Source organism: Vanellus vanellus, assembly GCF_965231255.1.
Source record: "Vanellus vanellus genome assembly, chromosome: 3".
Taxonomy (NCBI): Eukaryota; Metazoa; Chordata; class Aves; order Charadriiformes; family Charadriidae; genus Vanellus; species Vanellus vanellus.
The window spans coordinates 74,062,953-74,085,612 of NC_138907.1; the positions used below are offsets into that span (position 1 = coordinate 74,062,953).

General features: G+C 40.2%; 2 protein-coding genes across 2 annotated transcripts in view; one reads left to right on the forward strand and one right to left on the reverse strand.

Annotated features, from left to right (window-relative positions):
* ROS1 (ROS proto-oncogene 1, receptor tyrosine kinase) overlaps nt 1-19,425 on the forward strand; it is a gene marked incomplete at both ends in the record, with an annotated part of 76,220 nt that extends 56,795 nt beyond the window's left edge. Inside the window, 6 exons of the mRNA XM_082480826.1 lie at nt 466-595; nt 1,630-1,727; nt 2,333-2,536; nt 3,669-3,803; nt 9,066-9,229; nt 19,274-19,425. Coding sequence (XP_082336952.1) covers nt 466-595; nt 1,630-1,727; nt 2,333-2,536; nt 3,669-3,803; nt 9,066-9,229; nt 19,274-19,425 — 883 coding nt within the window. The remainder of the gene's footprint in view (nt 1-465; nt 596-1,629; nt 1,728-2,332; nt 2,537-3,668; nt 3,804-9,065; nt 9,230-19,273) is intronic.
* The window catches only part of LOC309670546 (discoidin, CUB and LCCL domain-containing protein 1-like), a gene marked incomplete at its 3' end in the record, with an annotated part of 162,460 nt that overhangs the window by 123,679 nt on the left and 16,121 nt on the right, over nt 1-22,660 (reverse strand). The window lies entirely within an intron of this gene.

Sequence of the window (22,660 nt, forward strand, 5' to 3'; positions counted from 1 at the left end):
GTTCTCCTCTGGATTGTGAAAATAATATGTTGCACCTTGTGCTTTTGCCTTTGTGCATTTCTCTGAATTAGCAGTTCTACTGTGAATACAGTAGTAAAAAAGTATTAAAATAATATAATTACCTTTAATGTACAGGTGGCAATTCATTTTGTTCATAGATGAGATTGCCATTTGGCTACCTTTCTTTGCTTCCTAGAAATATGATGAAGTGTGCTTTTAATAGGCATGCATGCATTAGAGTGTCCATCGAAGTACCGTGTAAGCCTGTATTTTGAAAAGATGTCCCTGAAAGTTCCCTACACTGAGCAAATCCAGGCACAGTGAGTTACCAAATCACGTTGTTGGTAGAGGCAGGATTGTAAAGGCCAAACTGCTCATTCATTGCTTGCAGCTATAGGGACTTTATTAGCTATCAACCAGCTGGTTTTCTCATGTGTAATCTTACAGTCGTTTCCTTCTCTTTAGTAAATTTGATCATCCTCACATTCTGAAGTTACTTGGTGTGTGCCTGTTAAATGAACCTCAGTACCTTATCCTGGAGCTGATGGAAGGAGGGGATCTGCTTAGCTATTTACGAGGAGCCAGAAAGCAAAAGGTAGGGTAAAGACCATGACACTCACATTTTTAACCTGTAGCTGCCCACAGTTTCTCAGTTTTTCCCTTCCTCAAAGGTTATGCTGATGTCTAGAGGTTTCTGTACCTGCAAGATCTGACCTGTCTTCTCCCTAACACCTGGGACCTCAATGTTGAGCGCTGACCTTGCATTCAGGGTTGCGGTGGGGAAGATTGGATGTCATTAGACCACTGACCAAAATTGCATTTTCAGTCGTGAGATATCTGCTCTATGAGTACCATGAACAGTCATTTGAAAAGAGAGCATAAATAATGATGGTCATGTATCTGGTATATTAGGCTTCATAGGGTTTTTTTTGTGTCTTTGAATAGCAGCAGTATCCTTAATGCGATAGGCATAGTCCAGGCATATAAGAAGATACTGTGCACATACTCTTTAGAAGGAAAGAGGAGAAAAAATAAAGAATAAACTTCTTTAATTAAGTGAATTTTTCCACAGTTAGCATGCAGATTAATATGGGTGGTAGAATTGTAGGTCAAAGGGACTCAACACTGAAATTTTGTAGCATTATAGCAATTGTCTAGTTCATTTACATGATTAGATCAAATCCACAGTCAGTATTGAATTCTACTGAAATGTATATACATGTATTCTACCAGAATAATGTAATACATTAAACTGATTAATTAACTGAGTAAACTGATTAATACAACAGCAAGCAAACCTGATCTGACAGTAGGAGAAAATTTTCAGGGTCCCATTTCTTCCACTATAGCGAAGAAGCAATTCTGAAGGTCCTAGGATATTCTTAGCCCCAAATCAAAAACCAGGATATGTTCACCTGCCTCGCAGTGCAGTGATTTGGCAGTTTACCCTGCCGGTAATTGGCATTCGCTCTATTGATATACAGAGATTTTGCACCTGTGCTTTGCATGTTTTGGAAAAATCCTGTACATGTCAAATGAGGAAACAATACCGTCTTTGCATAAGGAGGTTGTCATTCTGAGTTTGTAAAGCTGGAAGACAGGGCTAACTTCTGTCTTTGTTTCTTGTAGCTCCAGAGTCCCTTACTGACAGTGACTGACCTCTTGGATATATGTTTGGATATTTGCAAAGGCTGTGTCTATTTAGAGAAAATGCATTTTATACACAGGTACAGAACTTATTTCCTTAGTCTTCCAAGGTTTACCCACAAGACTGGGACTAATTACCTCACCTGGGAAAAAAACGCCTGGAAAGATGTCACAATGCAACAGGGAAGGCGAGAGCACTGGAGTAAATTTTAATGTTATGCTTTTCTGCTAAAAATCACCTACAGTTCTCTCACAAAATGGTGGGCTAATCTAAGTTCTGATTCCAGGACTCACTGCATCCTAGGCAAGAAACGTATCCTGTGCAACAAAGAAAAGGGCAAGTGGAAAGATCCATTTATTGTCTTCATCGGCCTAATGGGTAGCTATAGAGGACACAGAGCCAGACACAAGTTACAGGCACAAGTTACAGCAGGGGAAATTAGATAATATTGTTCACAATGTGAAGGATCAATCACTGGAACAAGTTGTCCAGAGGGGCTGTGTCATCTCCAGTCTTGAAGATATACAAAACTTAACTGGATGAGGCCCTAAACCAGTTGATCCGACCTTGAGGTTGGCGTTGTTCTGAAGAGGGGGTTGAACCAGATGACCTCCAGAGGTCCCTTCTGATCTGAGTTATTCTGCAATGCTAACTCCATCCTCTTGTTTCTGCCTTACAAATCAGGGATCTGGCTGCTCGCAACTGCCTTGTGTCTGAGAAGGAATATGAGAGCTCCTCCCGGGTTGTAAAGATTGGTGATTTCGGACTTGCCAGAGATATCTATAAAAATGATTATTACAGGAAAAAAGGAGAAGGCCTACTCCCTGTCAGATGGATGGCTCCTGAGAGCCTCATTGATGGTGTCTTTACAAATCGCTCTGATGTCTGGTGAGTTACAGCAGCCACACAGCTGTGGGAATAATTGTACTAAATCCCACAGCAAGAAAATATTGGTTTACAGAAGGAATGATAAGGTTCCATGTTGCCATCTCTAATAATTTTTAGGCTAAGGCAGATTTCCTCCTAAGCGATATTTTAATGAGCTAATGAAAACTTTGGCACCACGGCAGTACCCGCATCAATATATTTCTTAATGCTTTGAGCTGTAGCTTTGGGTTCTGGCTGGAAAGGACTAGTGTCACTCAATCAAACAATTTTGTACAAGGTCCACAATGTGGTTTTTGCTTGATAGGGCAGTGAATTGACTGTCTGCATGCTGTTTGATTTTGTTTTTCATTGGATTAATTGGCATTTCCTTCCTACAGCCAAATACTTTCTCCTTACTGTTTCACCCTCTTCTGATGACTTCTGTATTTTGAACCCCAGATTTCTCAGCATCATCAGGGGAAGGTCATAGTACTTTGCTGTGGAGGTTTACTTAAAGCATGTGTTTGAATGGGTTTGAGTTTATGTTGAAGAAGCAGAGACTCACTGTCAGGAGGCATGGGAAAAGAAAAACAACCAAGCCATACCCACTAAACTTGAGATTCACAAGTTTAGGTTTCCGTAGCCATAGGTACTCAGGGTGGGCTATGGCCCACCAGTCTTGTCCAAATCCTCAGCCCCTGAAGCCCATCCATTTTACTGCCAATCTTACATTTATTGAAGCAAGTTATGTAGTGCTCTGTGCCAATCCAAATGAGGTGCTGATTGCTTTGTGAGTGGTGCTTAGGAGAACTTGTCTCTCTCCATTTCCAAAGAGGCCTCTAGAGATTTCTAAACACTTGTTTAAGTGAAGACATGCTCAAGCAGATAGTGTTGCCCAGGGAAGCTGTGGACACTCGATGTCTTCTAAGCTGCATCTCTGTGAGTCTGGGAAAGTATGTCAGTTCTACACATTTAGTTTAGGTATTCCAGAGTCTGTCTTAAGGATATGTGCATCATTTCACAAAAAAATTAAAAGTTCTTCCTCCTAATTTTTCAACTGAGTGTTATTCTTAGGTTAGAGACACTTTGACTGTTGATAGGGAGATTATTCATGACGACTATGGTAATTAATTTTTTTTTTTATATTTCTTAGGGCTTTTGGAGTCTTAGTGTGGGAAACATTAACTTTGGGTCAACAACCATATCCAGGTTTCTCCAATACAGAAGTTTTACACCATGTACGATCAGGAGGAAGGCTGGAATCACCAAACAATTGTCCAGATGACCTGTAAGTTAATTTTGTTTTAAATGTTGTTGATAATATTTATAAGAAGCAAGAGGCTTATTGCCAGGTGGCCATAATTTTGAATGATACTTATGCCCGTGCAGAGTTCAATATCCTCCATTTTTTTCAGATAAAACATCTAGCATTTGTAGCTGCCAACCCGCTATTAATTCATCCAGTAGTGAAGCCTGTGAGTAAGAACGTAAGCGTTGAAGTTGAATGGTAGATATTGCTCTTTTAAACACGATTTCAGAGACAATATTAGTCAGTCTTGGGTATGAATCTGGTAGTAATGTGTTAACAGGTATTGGTTAAAAGTTACGGTGGCTTTAAGAGAGAATTTACTGGTCCCTGTACCCCATGTGCCTACCATAGCAGATACAGCTGGCTTTCTCAGTGGTAGCTGCAGGAATGAGGCTAATATTAAAACATATGTGGAAAATAAACCATGCTCTCTTTGCAGATATAAATCTTACAAAAGCCAATAAGAAAAGCTGAAGCAGTACAGCAAAAGGGAAGTCTGCACTTCTGGCTGGTTTTCAGCTAAGCAGGATAAACAAACATTCCAATTTCCATTTGTCTCCTGAGCACAAAATTCAGGTTTGATTGCAAAATTCTTGCAATTAAAAGAATAAAATGAATACATATAGTGGATCAAATCCATACTAGCCAGAGGTATTTAAGGGAGGATGCTAAACCTGAGCCCAGCGACAACTCAGTATTGTCTTATTTCATGTGTCAATTCTTGTATCACCCACTCTGCATAAGCAGTCACAGCAATGCATTTGACAGCTGGTCCTACAAATGGAAGGAGAGGCTACCTAAAGTGCACAACTCTTATTCCTGGGACTGAGGAAACGGCTTGAGAATAATTATGCGATTTGCAAGCCCAGGTCTCTGTGACAGCTCTCACATCAATTACCATGCTCGGAGTTCCAGAGAGGGTGATTATTTATCGTTATGTAGGTACAGCTGAAACACCATATTAGCAATTAAAAAAGAAGTAAGCTTTAGCACTCGGAGGAACTGAAGAACTGAAGAGATTTTGTTTTAAGAACAGAGTGAAAACTGGAGGTCACAGAACAAATGAGAGCTCAAAGCAATTTCAGTTTCAATATTTTCTGCTGAAAAAGGGTTTCTTCAAACAAATTTCTGACAAGTGTCCTGTGAATAAAAAAGCATAGAAGGTAAGGTATATCTATGTACTAGTTTGGTGTTCAAGCTCACATAAAGGCTCATAAGTTGCCTTTAAAATGAGTGACCAGATCTTCAGAAGAATAAAGAAAACTTTGCTTGAAGTGATTTTTAAGGTCCCAGATCTTAAATTTAGCATAGCAGATAGGGCTTAAACGCTGGTCTGCCTGTTGTAACTTGTAGGATCAGGGCCTAATAGCAGCAACATATTTTTTGAAAAGGGGTTGAATGAGCTCTTAGACTCTGGTACCATCTTTTATCTCATTTGGTGAACACTCAGCACCTGCATGCAGCTCCTGTCAGTAGCGTAAATAGCTTTTTGCTACTTTGCTAGGTCATTAATGGCATGCTGGGATTCTTGACATTCCTGTTTCTCTCCTTGTGGTTTTGAACCTGCATCAGGACATCAGCAGTCAGTAATTGTCTCCTCGGCACTTTGGCTTGCTCATTGTCATTTGACAAAACAAACCATCACTGAAAGGAAGACAGTTCAAAGGCCAAATTACTTCAGCTGAGAAGTGTTTAGGAATCTGTGGTAGACTTACACTGCAAGGGCAAGTAGGGCTGACACAGAAACCTTGGGGTGTAAAAACACTAAGGAAGTGGGATTGTTTTTTTTTTCGTCAGGAGGGAGGAATTCTCCCCATCGCCTCCACAAGATGTTACTCCAGGGAGTAATCATCTGCTTTCCGCCAAAGAAGTGTGGATAGGTAAAGCTTGGTAATGAACTGGAAAAGGGGCTTGGGGATCTATAAATGAGCCACAATTATTGAAATATGAATTAAATGTATGAATGGCACTACCTTTGCAGTTAGAGATCCACATCTGGCACAGCCACCTGGGTGTGAGTTCTTGCACGCAAGAGCATGCCAAGCTTTGAACTGAACTGAGCTAATTTAAGGTAGATCCTGAAAGTCTGTGGATTGCAGTCAGGAGAGTTTGTACAAGCACGGTGCCACCTGCTGACTTGAAGCTGCGGTTTCACCAAGTGTTCACTGCCATGCAAAGTTACACAACCGAGTTTGATGAAGAAAACAGCTTTTGCTATTTGTTTATGGGAATCCACCCTCCTCTACCCCCCTCCCCACCCCCCCGAGGGATAAGAAGGGCTTGCGCAGAATGCAGCAGGTGAAAGCAGAGGCTCTTCTTCATCCCAACAAATTTTCTCCTTTTCTAAGAAAGTGCCCACATCAATTGTAGTTTCCATCTCGTGTGAGACAAAATTGCTGATGTCCTGTAGCTTCTGTGCACTAAAGCAAATTTCAGGAGTTGTTCACTTTCAGCCTCCAATATTAGGTAATGAATATTAGTTCTTTGGTTTTCTGGGCTCTCAAATTCTTATTTGTGCCATGTATGCAGGTCTATTGGACATGGTTACCAGTTGTCCCACCCAGATAAAACACAGTTGTGAAATGTAGGTGTGTAGGTGTACATCCAGGTGTACAGGCTAGTTCTTAAACCAAACATAAACGTCGAGCTGATATTGTGTTTGGATCTGTTATTTTTCATTTCTTCCTGAAAGGCTTTCATCATGAAGTAGGGGAATCCTCTGAATGTCTTCCTCATACTGAAGCGATGAAATATTTGCGAGCCGTGTTTGGCTCCCAAGAAAATATAGCAGTGTGCTCAAGCTGTCTTTCATGTACATCTTGGCATATTAACCTGGGTTTCACCCTCTTGACTGGTCTCGTGCTGATGCATTTCTCTGCTAGTGAAAGTTTATGCCATGTGACTTAAAACTTTGGATGTCACAACATGCCTTGTAAGCTAAATATCATGCCACAAATAGCTGTCCATGCAAAATTTGTGGATATATTCCGAGACAGCATGAAAGTTTTTGTCATTAGAAACCTGAAGCCTATCTGAATTAAACACTTTGTGAATAATATCAGTTCTGTCTGGTGTCAATATTTTAAGCCAACCAGCAAGTAATTTGATTTAGGAAATAAGAATATGGAATATAATTAAAATGAGAAAATTCCAATTGTGAACGTTGTGGCAGCAATGAATATCCCCACTCAATAACAGTACTGAACAGCTTTATAAAGCAGATTGTTCAATAAAAAATTAGTTATTTAAAAAGACAGTGATTGGTCTTAGGAATACAAAAATACTCAGAATCCACATCTGTTCTTGTTTCATAAATGAAAAGAAGGTAGGTTTAGACTGTAATAAGGAAGAAATTTTTTACCACGAAGATGGTGGGACACTGGAACAGGTTGCCCAGAGAAGTTGTGGATGCACCATCATTGGGAGTGTTTGAAGTCAGGTTGGATGTGGCCTTGAGCAACATGATCTAGTTGAAGATGTCCCTGCTCATGGCAGGGGGTGTTGGATGAGATGATCTTTGAAGATCCTTTCCAACCCAAACCGTTCTATGACTCTATGACTTATGTATAATTTCCTGTTTCTTCCTCCCTCTGTTGGCCCACGGCTGGCTGTTTCTTCCTTTCCATTAGAGGAGCCATGTACTCAGCTCTTTTACTTCATTGCTACACCTTGCACAAGACTGGTCATGAAAGCCCAAGTGCTAACCTGATGGAGCACAGCACCTGAACTCATGTTTTTTTTCTTGGATATCCTACCAACCAGCACAACCAGAAAGCAGATTGTTTGGCTTCCAGCATCCAAGCATGGCTTTTGAATTCAATGTGACAGACACTTTGCTGGCAGCAAAAGGACAACCAAAGTTATTTCACCTCATTTTAAGTCCTATCCTGTACTTTTCCATCTCTATGTTTGGTGTCATCAACAACCAGTACACCTGAAAGTAAGCAGATGAAGCGATTTAGAGTGTTAGGAAGTCACTAATATTTTTTAGATTCTTAAAATGGATTTTCAAGATTTCACTGGGTCCTTTTGAAAAAACAGAATCGTTCTGTCTGGCTCCACAACCACACGATACACATCAATGAAAAGTGGTTCTGAAACAATTTTTCTACTCAGGTTTCTCAGTCAATGCCAGTATTTTAATGATAATATCATTGAAAAATCAGAAGTCAGGAGATTTCTTCCATGTGTCACCAAGGGTTTTGTCAGCACCCAATTCTGGTGAAGGACAGCAGTCTCCTTTTTAAGGTGAATAAGTGAGGATCTGAGCAAGGCAATTCATTTCACATAACTCAGTAACGCCTGGTATCACATAGCAGCAGGTCTGGGAGGCTGTTTGTCAGGGAAGGATTTGAACTTAGGGCTTCGAGGTGAATACTCCACATTCCAGTAGCAGCTTCCTGACTGGCCTTTCACTGGCTGCCCAAACGCTGCTCTCAGGTTGTTGAGACCATAAGACACCCCTCCATTCCCAACACTTAGCATATCAAGGTGCTGGCTCTGTTTTGGTTTTCAGCCTGGCTCCCCCTGGCTTTTGTAGGATTTGGTTTTGTGTAGCCTGGACTCACCTCGAGTAAGCAGTGTCATCAGCCCTATCCTTTAGACAAACAGGGGGGGCAGTTTTCTACTGAATGGCGCAGATAGTGTCGTGCAAGGTGGGCTAGGATCCCTGCGCTCAGAGGAAACTCGGACCATTTTTGCCTTTGATGGGAAAACTTACTCCTATTTGTTTTTGTCTGGAGGCAGAAGTCTAAATTAACCCTCTCTGTGCCGGGGAGTTTGCCTTGAACTTCCCCTAAAGTTGAGGTGGTGTGAGTTGAAGGAGGATTAAATAAACTGATATCTTCAGGTTCGTTTCTGGGTTTAGACATAATTTTTTTTTCCTGTCAGAGAATTACTTCCTTGTCTGCTTTCTTAGAAAATATTGGTGACTCCTTTGGTGAGAGCAGATATTAATGGCAAATATGTCCTTTTTTTTTCTTTTTTTTGCTAATGTTATAGCTGTTCCCAATCTCAAAAATATCCACCTTTGAAAAATAAAAAGCATTCATAGTGAGTATTCCTGACAGCTGATCTTTAACATGCTTTTCCTTCCCTCAGCCACTAATCATAATCTTTGTACCACATAAAACGTTTTTGGAAGCTGAAATTCTAGGCCAGACTTGCCTCTCAGATGATTTAATGATAAGATTTGAGATTAATGATTCTGTTATCTTTAATTTTGACACCTTTTTTTTCCAGATGTGATTTAATGACAAGATGCTGGGCCCAAGAACCTCACAACAGACCTACTTTCTCTTATATTCAGGACAAACTACAGGAGATAAGACACTCTCCACTGTGCTTCAACCACTACCTTGAAGACAAAGAAGCAGCAACTGGAGTCATCAACCAAGCTTTTGAAAGTGAGTCTGGGCCAGTACCTGCTGTCCCATGGCTTCTGTCCCATGAAGTGTAACAAAGCGGGATTCAGCAGTTCTTTACATTGCATTTGTCACCGCCTCAAATTCTCTGCCTATAAAATGGGAACAGCAAAGTCTTACCTCTCTCATAATAAACTTGTAAAGATTCATTAGGTGCCATTAGGTACGATGCATTAGGTAAAGCACATATAAGATTACCAAGCAAAAAGGCACCTATGAGGTTGCAACTGAGCCTGCCTCACCAAGACATCCAGCTTCCATCTAAGTTTTTGACACTTCGTGACCCTGTTATGCTAAAGTAAATGTTCCTTGCACAGTCAGGAGAGCTTTTGAAGGCTTCCAGGGGGAAATCTGTTCCAATTTCAAAGGCATCTATTCCCTCTCCATTAGCTAAACATGACAGTTAGGGACTGACTTTCTTCAGGAGCACTGATTCAGTAGTTGCCTGAAAGTGAGGCATAAATTAGGTACCTAAGTAAGGCAGACTTTATTCTAGCCCAAACTGTGATAGCTCCAGTCACGAGTCATAGCGTGTCAGTGCTCTGAACACTGTGAATGAATAAAACTAGGTGATCGGGAAGATATACGTAACACATGGGGCACAACAAAGCCCAATTATATAAGAACGTTGTTAAAGCTGGGAAGACAGGAATTAAATCAATAGGTGATGCCAAATTTAAAGTAGTCTGTGATTCAAATAATCTAAACATGGAAATGAACAACCTGAACAACCTGACTGGAGCAGAACAAGAATCTTTTCATGTCTTGCAGTAATTCCTGACTGGATAAACCTAGAGAAAAAGCGAAGTCTTAGTAAAAAATGTGATCTGAAAATCTGCAAAAAGAAAGTCTTTATCGATTGAAATATCTCACTTTAATTTCACTTTTTTTTTTTTTTTAATTTAACCACTTTGCATTCTATGGTTTTCTAGTGAAAAATATTTCCTGTGAAAAGAATTGTTTTCCACTCTAAAAAAAAGCAAAACCTAGTTGTTTCTAAAATTCCTAAAGGTTTTTTTTTTCTTTTCATTTCTTCACAAAATGTGGTTGAACTGAGAACTCACCCTGCTTCATAAACAGTTTTGATGGATCAATGTTTTGTGATTTCCTAAAAACTTCCTGATCCATTCCAGGAATAATGCAGTACTCAATTACACAACTATGTAGTCATTTTCCTACAGGATTCTACCCATATTCAATTTAGTTGCACTGTCCAATGCTCAATTAGTGACAGTCGATTTGATATTTTGTTATTCTTTATCATTTGGTGCAGCATTACAAATGTCAGTTTATCCCCAGCGTGATTTCTTTCTCTGTCAAAGCCAGTCTGTGCATGATATGGTTATATGTCACTACAAGACTAAAGACTTTATCATTGACATGATGGGACCAAAGTAAGCCAGCACTGATAACTTATCATTTCCTGCTTTTTAAACAGCTGATTTTGCACCCTTTTGCTGTAATGAAGAGCTTTATGCATTTGTATGTAGTGTAACTTCCTAGTTTCTTTAAGGGCATCTTCGCTCTAAATAGTGGAGTTGAGGAAAGAGTTACTTAATCTGGCGCAAATCTAAGCCTGGCATTAGCTCAGGAAAGGAGTACAGCCAATTAATTAGGCACTTTGCCCAAGCTAATAGGCCTTACATTTTGGATGGACTTTATCTCGCCTAAATACAGCTGTCTAGAAGCTCGGAGTCTCATCTGAGGTACTTTTCTAGATATCTCTGTAGTCAGGAGGAGAAACAGACAACTCTAGAGAGTGACAATTCACATGTTGTAGGTATGTACCATCGCACGAAAGGGGTCACCTTTTGCCTTTCTCTCCACTGACGATAGCTGGAATAGGTGACTTGCCATATTCAACTTGGGCACAGCATCTCAGACTAGATGCTTAATTTGCAGATGGCTACAGAAACAACATCCACTGGACATGGGGCTGTGCTGACTTGGCTGCTTGCATCTACGCCTGACCTAGTGTGGTTTCCTAGGTTAGACATCTTTGCTGCGTGTTCCTTAACTCCACGGGCAACAGAGACATGAAAACTAAGGGAATTAAGAAGTTCCTGTGGCATTACATCAATATCTGTTAAAATCTTTAGCAGGGCTGAAACTTTTAAATACAAACCTGCCCCTCTGCTGCTTGGAGTTGGGGAAACAAGCTGGAATATAGGGTTGTCATCCTTTTGGTGGAGCGGGCCTGGCAGAGATGTAACATGCAAGGATTTTATTTTCAGTGCAAGTCTTCTCTTTGCATGTGCCAGCTACGCGTGATCTTTCCTCTGCTGTCAACTTGATCAATCTAGGCAAATCAGCACTTTCACTGGGATGACAAATATATATTCTTAACATAAAAAACATTCTTTTGCCAAAATTTTTGCCACACAGCAGAGGTCACAGAGAAAAAAATGTTGTTTTATTTGTTTGCCAGGGACAAAAGTAGCATTCTTAGAAATGCCCAAGTTATCAAAAAGGAAAATATGAATTGAGACTACCATGAAACTTTTCAGTTTGAATGGTTAAAATTTAAAAAAAAAAACAGTTTACTACAGAAAACATGGTTGTGTGATGGACTTTTAAGGTAGTCTTAATAATAGTGGTACTCCATAAGGGGTACATACATTCAGGGGATCTGTTGGCGGTGGTCATTTTTTAAATCAGACTCCACTAAGCCTCTTTATAATAACCTAGTTCGTAAAATCTGGCCCACTGTGGTAAACAGGGCAATTCAATGCAGGCAGAACTTTGGCAATAGCTCTCAGAGCCAGCCTGTTTTGCTCAGCACGCTCTCTCCCTAAGCCTTACCCTTTTCCCCACCAGCTGCCCTATTTCCTTTTGTGGATTCCCCCTGTTCTTCCCCTTCCATAAGCTCTACCCAGCTGTTGTTGCCACAGACTCACTGCTGGACCTTCATTGGGATGGAAAGCCAAAGCAACTGTTTTCATGCTTCCATTCAATGTTTTCATAGAATCATAGAATGGTTTAGGTCGGAAGGGAGTTTTCATGCTTCAGTTCTGAACTCCTCCTTAACTTCTCCTCAGACTCATTTCATGATTTTTACACAGGGAATGCCCATCAGGAAACAGTATAGCTTGAGTTTTATTAATCTATGTACCATCCTTTCATTTAAATGTACTTTAAAAGATTAAACGCTTAATAAGCTCTTTACTTGTCTCTATAATGCACATATTTATTTCCACCTATAATAATAGTTTATCCATAGATTGTCTCCCTCTTTCCCCAAGTACAGTCTTTATAAGCCTGTGAAAACGTTATGCTGTGTTCTTGACTGAAGGCCTAGAGTTCTGGTGATGTCTTAATTTTGCTAGATTATCTGATCGGGGATACACGCATGTCAGTTTTCTGTAGCTCTCCAGCCTTAAACTAATTCAACTGTTCTTCTGCCTGAGATGTAAATCTTGTGCAGCGGAGTTCACTGAAATGTGGTCTCCAGAAGCACGATCGATTTAAGCAAGAACTGGCAATAGGGTTCTAGTCACACTTCCAGCCTAAAACGCTCACTCCTTCATGACCCTGTCATGAACTGTTTGGGGCATGGAATATGTCTCAGTCTGTGATTTGTAAAATGCTGTATAATAAGTTAAGATATTTAAAATATCTTAATAAATTTGCATTAATTTTTAGTTGGGACTAAATTAAGTACTTCTTGTGTTTGTAGTAGTAGTAGATAGATGAGAGCCAAAACAAATAATCCAAAAGACTGTTCCATGATGGATTGTCCTGGACAGCATTTTCCAAAAATGTTACGCGGTCATTGGCCTTTGTGTGTAATGAAACTCCTGTCATGAACCTCCCGCCAAGAAATGCTTGCTCTGACCAGGAGACTTGGTTCCAAAAGAAAGAGCTAAATGTCAAGCAAAGTGAAACGACAGGCCTCAAAATAACTATGATACTTAGCCTTACATGGAATCGTACATCTTCCAGTTTCTGTTGAGCCTTACCTACTTGTAGGTAGCCACACCTTTAGCAGGTCCATATGCGCTGTCGGTGTTATTTCGTAGGTGGGAGAGCTGGAAAACGTGAGATTTTCTCATCAACATTAATGCTGGTGCCGTATGACATGCAGATTGCAAGCGCGGGTGAACTAATACAGATAGTATGTTAGTGGTCTGGACAGCACACTAACAGGAGAGCGTGGGGATGGCAAAAGGGACACCGGTTTTGTTATTGCAACCGTTGCCCTTCTAAAGGAGGCATCAAGTGGCAATAAATATGCCTGAGCAATACCAGCAGCTCCTGGCACCACTGCTTCAGAAGAAGGGAAGCAATCTCAGGACCAGGAACAGGTCTACCAGTTTAGAGTTTTTCCTTCTTGCTCTTACAGGACATGGATCATGGGCATTAAGTAGCACTGACAACATTTTTGTGAGTGAGGAAGCACTTTCCAGCTAGAGGACCGAGACACCACTGGTCTTTGAATCCAATGGGAATTAATTGAGCAGAGGCCCCATCACCAAAGTCCCCATTCATTGCTGAAAGATAGGCTGTTCTTTCCCCATTTTCAAGAAGTTCAGATGAAATGTCATGAATCAGCATGCTAACAGGATGGCCCTGCATTGCTGTATAAATAACCAGTCCATCTATTTTCAGACATAGCTTTTTACATTTGTACATACAGGACAGCACTATATTTTTTCAGGTCCCAAGCGTGCCCCTTTAGGGATGGAAACACCTGTTTGTTTTGGCAAACGTCTTTGCCGACATCAGACAACTGGGCATTAAGCAGCTGGAGCAGCTCCTTGCCTTTACGACCCAGGAGGACTATTCTTATCAGTACTGCTCCCCACAATCCCTTTTGGACCTGTAAGGAAAAAATGTCAAATTACTCAGAAACTGTGTCACAGCACTACACTCTTACTGCTAGAAGTGGCTCCTCCGGTGAGAGGAGATGCAGGGCAGTCGGAAGGAGCCTGAGGAAATCCAGAGACTAAAGACTAAAAGGAAACACATTTGTCCTCAAAATCATAATTTTTAGATCCCTAAGCTGGAGGTGTTGCTTGAAAAATGTGGGAAGATAAAATAGTTAGAATTTTGTAATGTTTCCTTTTTTGCTTTTCTTTCCGAAGCCAGTCACTCAGTGTATTTTCTTTTTTCGGCAATTAAGGTACTTGTTAAAAATGTAACTCTTTTTCTTTTAAAATCTCTGTGCAAAATATTACATTGAGGGTATTTGATATTAAAATCTGAAATCAGCAATTTTGCCATTAATTATATCTCTGCCCTCTCTGCTGCTTGAGTAGTACTCGTTTGCTGTTCCCTGTCTAAGAGTCATCAGTTTATTTTCCTAAAACAAGCTGTGTTTTAAAAAACTCTTCTGCACACCTCTCTGAAGTTAAAGTAATCACTTGGACAAACGGAAGCTTCTCTAAAGCAGATGTGTTGATAAGAGACATTTTTAAAACCTTGTATCTGGTCTCTTTTGTATTTTTCTGAAATTCAGTAATCCTCTTCCCCACTTAGCTTAGTGAGTGGCTGACCCAAAGCCAGCCGAGGTCAGAGAAAAGGCTCCTTCCAAAACAGTGAGTGGTTACAACACTGCAGGAAAAGGGGGACTTGGTGTGATCATTTCTTATTTGTCCCCTAGACAAATGCTGTTTGATTCCAGAGAGTGCACGAGCCATATGATACTGCAAGGCAAGTCATGCTAATGCTTTGCCTTCGACTGAGGAAAAAAAGTCAGATGATATGATGATATAAGAGCTGACATTTGTGTAGTATGGTTGTATAGATATAAGCAACTAAAATTTAGGCACTGCCTTTACTCTGGCTGTCTCAGTTGTTTGGCAGTCACCATAGAGCTGTAGACACGTTCATGAGATGTTACGGTGTAGAGGTAAGGATGTGAAATAAGCATCTCCACAAAGCGACTCATTCCTCCTTTCTCTCTCTCCATTGCCTGTAAAGGGCAGCCCAGGCAAGGAGCTTAAGCTGGACATGTAAGATCTGGATCATTAAAACTGGGTAAAATGAACCTTACTTTGTGACCTGGAGAAGGGGAGGTGCTTTCCTATTTATATAGCCTTAATGTAGTGCTGCAAAGGTGGAACTGGCCTTTTTGGTTCTCTTATATTATACATTATAACGAACAAGATAATAAACAGGTTTCTATCTGTATTTCCCAAGATAGCTTCTTGCACACAGAGGTTTCAGTCCACAATCTCTCTATTAAAATAAAAAGAAAGACAGGCAGTCAATGCTTCAAGCAGTTTAGTGCAGTGGAAATGCAGGATGAGCAAAATCCTCACTTTTAGCACCTTTAGTGTTTGACAGAATAGCAAAGCGTGGTGAGTCACCCTCAAACCATGCAAGATCATATGCTTCATTAGACAGGAAACACAGATGTATCTCCACTGATATATAATACAGAGTGGACTATTAAAACGGATATATATTTGTTCTATTTATATTCTTACTGGCAACATGCAGAAACTGAAACACAGCACCTCCAGCTCCAGGTGGCCACCAGGTATCAGGAAAATATTCCCTACACAGGAATTATCTCCTTGAGCTAACCACCATAGCTGAGGTGGAGGAGTCAGGGTTCAATAGCCACCTTTGTCACCCTTAACAAAGATATGTCATCAAGTGCTTCTTTTGACTGTGTTCACTGTGGGGTATATCTTTCAGCCATGCCGGTAAGTTTACTACCAGCCTCTTGTTTACTACCACGTACATTGTGTGGCCCAGACAAAGGGCAGGGTATGTATGAGAAAAGCAGGAGGATATTAGTTGGAAAAAGTAAATGTGGCTGCACTTCTAAATACCTTACCATACTGAAGGTGCTAAGCATCAAATAGGATTATGTTATCCAGAATTAATAACATCTCAGGCTGGCTACTTAGCTGGTGTAAATCAGCAGCATCCCACACGTTTCTATGGAGCTTTGTTCATTTGCTCTAGCTGAGGATCTGGCCCTGAAGTAGCTGTAATAGAAGATCAGCATCTCTAGATCCATTTGTTCAGTGTCTACCCATCAGCTTTTCTACTGTCATTTTTTTTTTCTTCTTATATGCTGTTACCTTCTGAACTTAAACACCAAAAAACCCATCTGCTTATCAAGACATCACAAAAATTTGCACCCTTCCAGGCAGGACTTCAAAACATGTTGTTAGCCCACACAGCCTACCGAGCAGGCAAGGAAAGACTCTCTGCGGTTGCGAGGCAGGATATGTGACCCAGCTCGGCACCGCAACTGCCCTCCGGCAGGAAGCAGCCGACTGAGATGCTGAGATTGGGAAGGGGGAAGCACGGATTTTATCAGGTTAGGACCAGTCTCCTCAGAGGAGGCTAAGCAAGCAAACTCCATCCCTCATTAGTATGAGTCAGGCGATCATAGTTTCTTGTGTCGATTAATGTGTGGCTCTCTAGAGTAAGGTTCTGCCTACCCCTGGAGGGATGCATTGTAATTAATTTACCCACAGTTTGGCTCAGATGTTATGCTTTAAGCACACCACTACTAGGAAAAGCTTGCAGCAAGGTCAAAGCTGCATGCATTTAGGACCTGAGACGGGAATCTATGCAAGTACAGGGCTGAGCTTTGAACATACCATTTTAGTTATTGGAAGCAATATACCTGAGAGAGCACAGAGCTCAGTGGGAACCTGCTTCTCAGCAGAGTTCTTCTAGCCTGCACAAAGCTCTGGACTGCCAGAGCTAGCTTGCCTCATGCCCCAAGGTAGGTTGTTTAAAGCAAACGCGGGTAACCCTACACTATGCAGCAAACCACAGTGTAGACAACCCCTCAGGATTTAAGCGTTTGGAGTTGACTCCCCAGCACGACTTCAGATTCCATGAAGGTGTTCCTTGGACGCCTCCTCTCGGGACGTTTTGTTGGCTCAGCCAGCTTTGCTTGTGAAATCTGAGGGGATCACATCACATGGTTTATCCTGCATTTACTCACGTATAACCCAGCATGACTATACATCAATCAACTAATTTTAGCAATGTTAAAACTGAAAAGAAAAGAATGATATCTCATAAATATTCTGACCTGCTTCTCCACTCCAGCCTCTCTCTCTCTTCTTTCAAATTCTTAACGTTTTTGGGAAGGGGCTTCCAAAGATTATTCAGAATTCTCTGCATTGGCTTACGGCTCCCCAGGGTGTCGGTGGTGCTTCTAGCCCTCACATTTCTGGGGGAATTTCACAACATATAATGATTTTTTAACTCAATTCCTCATTTTCAGTATCTTCTGTCTCCATCCATCATATAACTAAGCAAGCAAAAAGTATTTGCTTGCTTTGATGACTTACATGAGAGGCAAACATTGTACTACATAACTTGACGTCTTGGCTTCTACAGCAGAATGGTGCTAAGCTGTCATGGGGGCCGAACACTGCGCTAAGAGGGGATGGCACAACAGTGAAGGAAAGGGCACTTGTCAAAAATCTCATTGTGAAGGCGGCAATGTAGCTTATACACATCACGTCATTGCAAAAAGGACATCAACAATATATTCTTCCTCTGTCTTTGGGTAGGGTAAGAATATTCTGCAAAAAATAGTCTTTCTTGCTTATTCTGTCCCCAAAGCTCTAAAAGTAAAACCAAGGCAAGGTTTGATTGTTTTAGCTCTTTTTCTCTGTAATGAGAAACGCAGCAGTGCATAGGCTGAAAAAGGATTATAATATTTTATATATTCTGTAGTTCTCCAGACCTGTTGGGGAAAGAATTAGTAATGTATCTATATATCTGGTAAAAATATCTCAGTGACCTCATACTCACATTTGTGTAAACATCACCTCATCAGTTCCAGATACTTATACAGGAAACAAATCTGAATGCTCCTCTAGTGTTCTATACTTAGGCAGGTCAGCCGGCATATGTCTCGTCTGTAAATACCCAGTTTTACTTGGGTCCTTATTTTAAGGTTTCTCTCTTAAGAGTTTGCTGCAAACATGCCCTCAGCACTTGCCGCTGTGCCTTTTCCAAAGCAACTTGCCCCTGAGGGCTCCCATTAAAAGCTTTATTAAACAAAACACAAATACAAAGAAGAGCTGTACTGGTTGATAAAGGCTTAGTCGGGATTGAATTACTAAATATTGCCATAATAGTCCTGAACTGACAAAGTGAGTATCAAATGATTTTTCATAGCTGTCAGTCACTGTGGTATGTGACCACAGTTTGCTCGATGTCCCAATCCTCATCTCGCTAACGGCTTTCTAAAATCAAAATTCTCCTTCAGACTTTTCCTGGTAATCTTTCCTAATGGACTTTAGCATGTGGGACAGACTTTTGCCTTTATAGCTTGGGGGTGTGTGTGATTATGGTGACATAATAAATTGTATCTTGCCTGGTGCAACAGCACAATGCTTGTGATTCTTTTGAACAGATAACCCCAAATATCACGTGTTTAATTTTCCAGCTGTGAAGTAAAATAAGGAGGGAGTGTAATAAAAGAAGGTATATGTTACAAAAATAAACACAAAAAATAGCAACAATTATAACTTGAGCCCTTAGTTAATAATTTTTACATTTTTAAAAGACATGCACCCTGCAATAGATTTCAGGCAACTCTGTATATAACAACAGCATCAAATTAGGGAAAAAAATATAAAGTTTTTAGAAACGGGAAAAACACACTGGACTGCCAAGTTCAAGCTTAAAGAAAGACAGAATAGAGAGACAGTCTATAATGGTTTAGTAGGTAGAAAACTGCCCACCTCAGAGGACTCTCTAGCAGTATTATCAGCAGGGTTACACAAAGGTACAGATTAAAATCACTTTGGCTTTATCCAGGCTATCTTTACTACCGAAAGAAGCAAGTCATGTATTCATAACTGTATTGTTGCCTGTGGAGGTATGAATGGTGATGATCAACCTTCCCTAAGTGATTTGCTTAAAGCTATAATCCAGGCAGGCAATAGCAGAACATAAATTTGAATCACCAGCCACTCTTTATGCAGTCACTAGACCAACTTTCTCCAACCACTGTCTGACCTTGTTTGCTTTCTAATACCACCTATATATCACTGGGCTGTTGTTTTTTTCTTTTTTTCTTTTTAAATGCAGATAGTGATGTTCCATGTGCAGACTCAGACAGTATTCTTTCAACCATGCTAATGGAAACAAGGAATCAAGAGGGCTTAAATTATTTGGTATTAGTCAAAGAAGACAACCAAGATCGAGAAAGCATCAATTCTGCTGAACTTAGTCAAGTCTGATGCCATCTGTTTGAATGAAAGAGTGAAAGAAGAGAAAAAGCTCGACCAAAGAAGATATAGGCCAAAGAAAATATTCTGCACTTTGCCATATTTACAGAGATGTCTTAAAAAACCACAACTCTCTAAAACACTAAAACTCCCAGAAAATATCATAAGGTACTCAACGATGTGTAGCGGAATAAGACAGCAATTATGTATCTTTTGATTTTCTACATGTTATGCTTTGGGTGTTTCACAGGAGAGAGTCTAAGGGAATAAAACAATCAAACAGCAAGTGATTTTACTGTGGTGTTGATTAAATTTACACAATCATATATGCCTCAGACACAGGCAGTCCTTCCAAAAAGGGAGTACTGGTATACTGTCTTAAAGAATGGGCCAACTCACCCATGAAAAGAAAAAAGCAGTTTAAATGTAGCTTCATTGTGCACAAACAAGATTTTACAAATTGAAAAACTAACATAAATTCTTGATGCATTTTTATGAACTCCAAATCAGAAAGCAATTGAAGAAGGGTGACTAGGTTGTCCACTGCTGAGGATGGCCTATTTTGCTATTTAATTTAAACAAGTTCTTGTGATTATTTTGAATGTTAAGTTGCACAGTGATTGATCTGTGAATCTAGGAAAGCTTGTTTTCTTACATCTCTTTTCCTTTCCCTTTTTAATGTTGATCATCCTCACTTATTTCTTATCAGACTTCATGAAGGGAAATTATTCTTGATGTGTTTGGAGATCAAGTCAAAGTTTATAATAAACCACTATACAAATAATTACTGAATAAAAAACAGCAATAAGCTTTTTGGAACATTTCATCATGAATAGTAGTTTGCCAATTATGCAGAGCTGTACATTGACATCTGTCAGGAAGCTAGAAACATGCTCTAATTTTATGCAAATATTTGATAATGGGGGACACTGAAGAGTAGTAAAGGCATTATCTGATATCAGAATGCATACATTTTTAAGATGCAACTCCACTGAAATCAAGCTTCAAAAGTTTCTTATATGGAGATCCAACACAGATGAACAAAAAATTTGGGGTTTGACTGTTTTACTCAAATGAAATAGAAATTGAGAGCTTTTGAATTAGGATTCTTCAAAGTCCCTGACAAAGCCCCTTCAATCAATCTATAATTATATAAATATTTCTTTCTTCATCTACAAATTAGTGTACAAGCCATATTTACTAACAACTGCAGTGCTTCTGTTTTTTTCTCCTAAGCTATGCTCACCAGACCACCAGTGACGGATAAATAAATAAATACTGTATAATGTTTCTTTCCTCTACCTCAAGTGCTGTTTGGTTGTACAGCCATTCCTTCCATTTCAATAACTTGAACATGAGTAACTTTTACCAAACAGTAGCATGTGCTAGCCAGAATCCAGGAACATCCCAGTTCTGCAGTCACCACACCTGGATGACTTCATGTGCAGGCGTAATTCTACTTAACTCAGGAGGACTGCTCAGTCAGCAAGCCATAGACAAAGGTTTTGAAAACCAACAAGACTTCATATGATATTTTTGTTTTTTTAGCAGGAGAAGCTTTCAATCCTGCCAAAATTTTGTCTAGGCAACAGCTTTCACAGGCCTTGTGACCACGTCTGTGATGTGATAACCCAAGTCGATTCAGTTCCGTGTAGGTCTGAGTTGAAAAAGCATCATGCAAGAGCCTATCCAACGTGGATAAAATGAGTTAGTGTGCAAGGTGAGTGTCAATGACACACAGCATTCAGAAGTAATGCTCTTGAGGTCTTGAAGTAGTCACAAATACACAAAGCAGCACAGAAAGAACAGAGGGGAAGATAAGTCTTGCTTTGTCCACACTTTGTTAAGTGTTGCGAGACGAGACTAGTTTTAACGAAGGATTTGTCACAGCATGACTGCAAAGAAAATGTCAAGTTTAATGTATTACCAATAAATGAAAGCTCAGGATATTGACTAGTTATCTATGCCTTTTGCATCTTATAGTATGAAAAATGGATTGGACTGGATAAAACACAAACCTCTCAATCCAAATCTAAGGATCCCGATCTATAACTTGCTGAATTCAGTGGAAGACATAATACCTAACATTCCCTGTGTGTGTGGTGATCTGCGGCGTGCTCAGTGGTACAATTTGTCAGCTCTGAGCATGGCCCTGCCCATCACTCCATGTGGCCTCCCTCATTTCCCTGCCTTAGAGGAGTAAGTATGAAAATGCAACTATTCTGCTGAGTTATGGCAAAGCTGAATTGGGTGTGTACAAACACACCTCACCTGCATCCACCCATGATGCTACTTGCAAAGAGTTTCTTAATCCCTCACATTTCTGTATCACCCTTCTCTCTACACATCATCATTTTACCTTCTCTATCTCATTGAAGTGATGCTTCCTCTCTTCATTCAAACTCTTCATGATGATTCACATTTTACTCATCAACTCTTACTCACCATTAGGAGGACACCTCTTGCCTTCAAGCAGCCAGCCCTCGATCACAGTTTTCATAGCTACAGTAGGGGAGACACACATATAAGAGGTGTTGAGAATGAAAGATCTTTTTAGCACATTCTCTCTTGGGCAGGGAAATGGCACTACCTGGCCTGTGCTTGTCTCTGACAGTTGACCCCTCCTCCTGTGGCAGATCAAGGGAAAGAGTCAAGAAAGCTTTGACTTCAAGTGTCTTGTCTTTCAAGACGATAGGTTTTTAAATAAGTGTAAATGGGTTTAAGGGTGATAATGTAATTTAAAAGAAAGATGTATTTAGCGGAGAAAAGAATCCTGGCATATCAGAAAGGTTAAATGTGAGATAAGGGTAAAGCTGAAGCAGTTGTGACCACACTTGTGTGACATACTGCTGAGAGACTCATCCTCAAGCATAGAGGCAATATCATGCATTTTTACCTTCTTTGTTTAAAATGTACAGTGAGACTGAGATTGTGGTGTGATATCTATGTAGTAAAAGGAATTATTTCTGGATTCCCTTGTAAGCCAGAGGAGGCCACTTAAATAAGAGGAGAAACCTGTCCCGGGAAGATTCCCTCTGCAAAAGCTGGAGGAATCAGAAAATAACATCTGAAGTCTGAATCATAGGAGTTCATATCAGCAATTCTGAAAGCTTCTTAACAAAGCATCATTCTCAGGCTGGTATAAAGCAGACAGATCCAATTTTCACCTGCTGTAAATCAGGTTAAATATGTTAAGCTACGCTGATGAACAGCAGTGGAGAAACTGCCTCCAAGTCTTTAGCTTCTC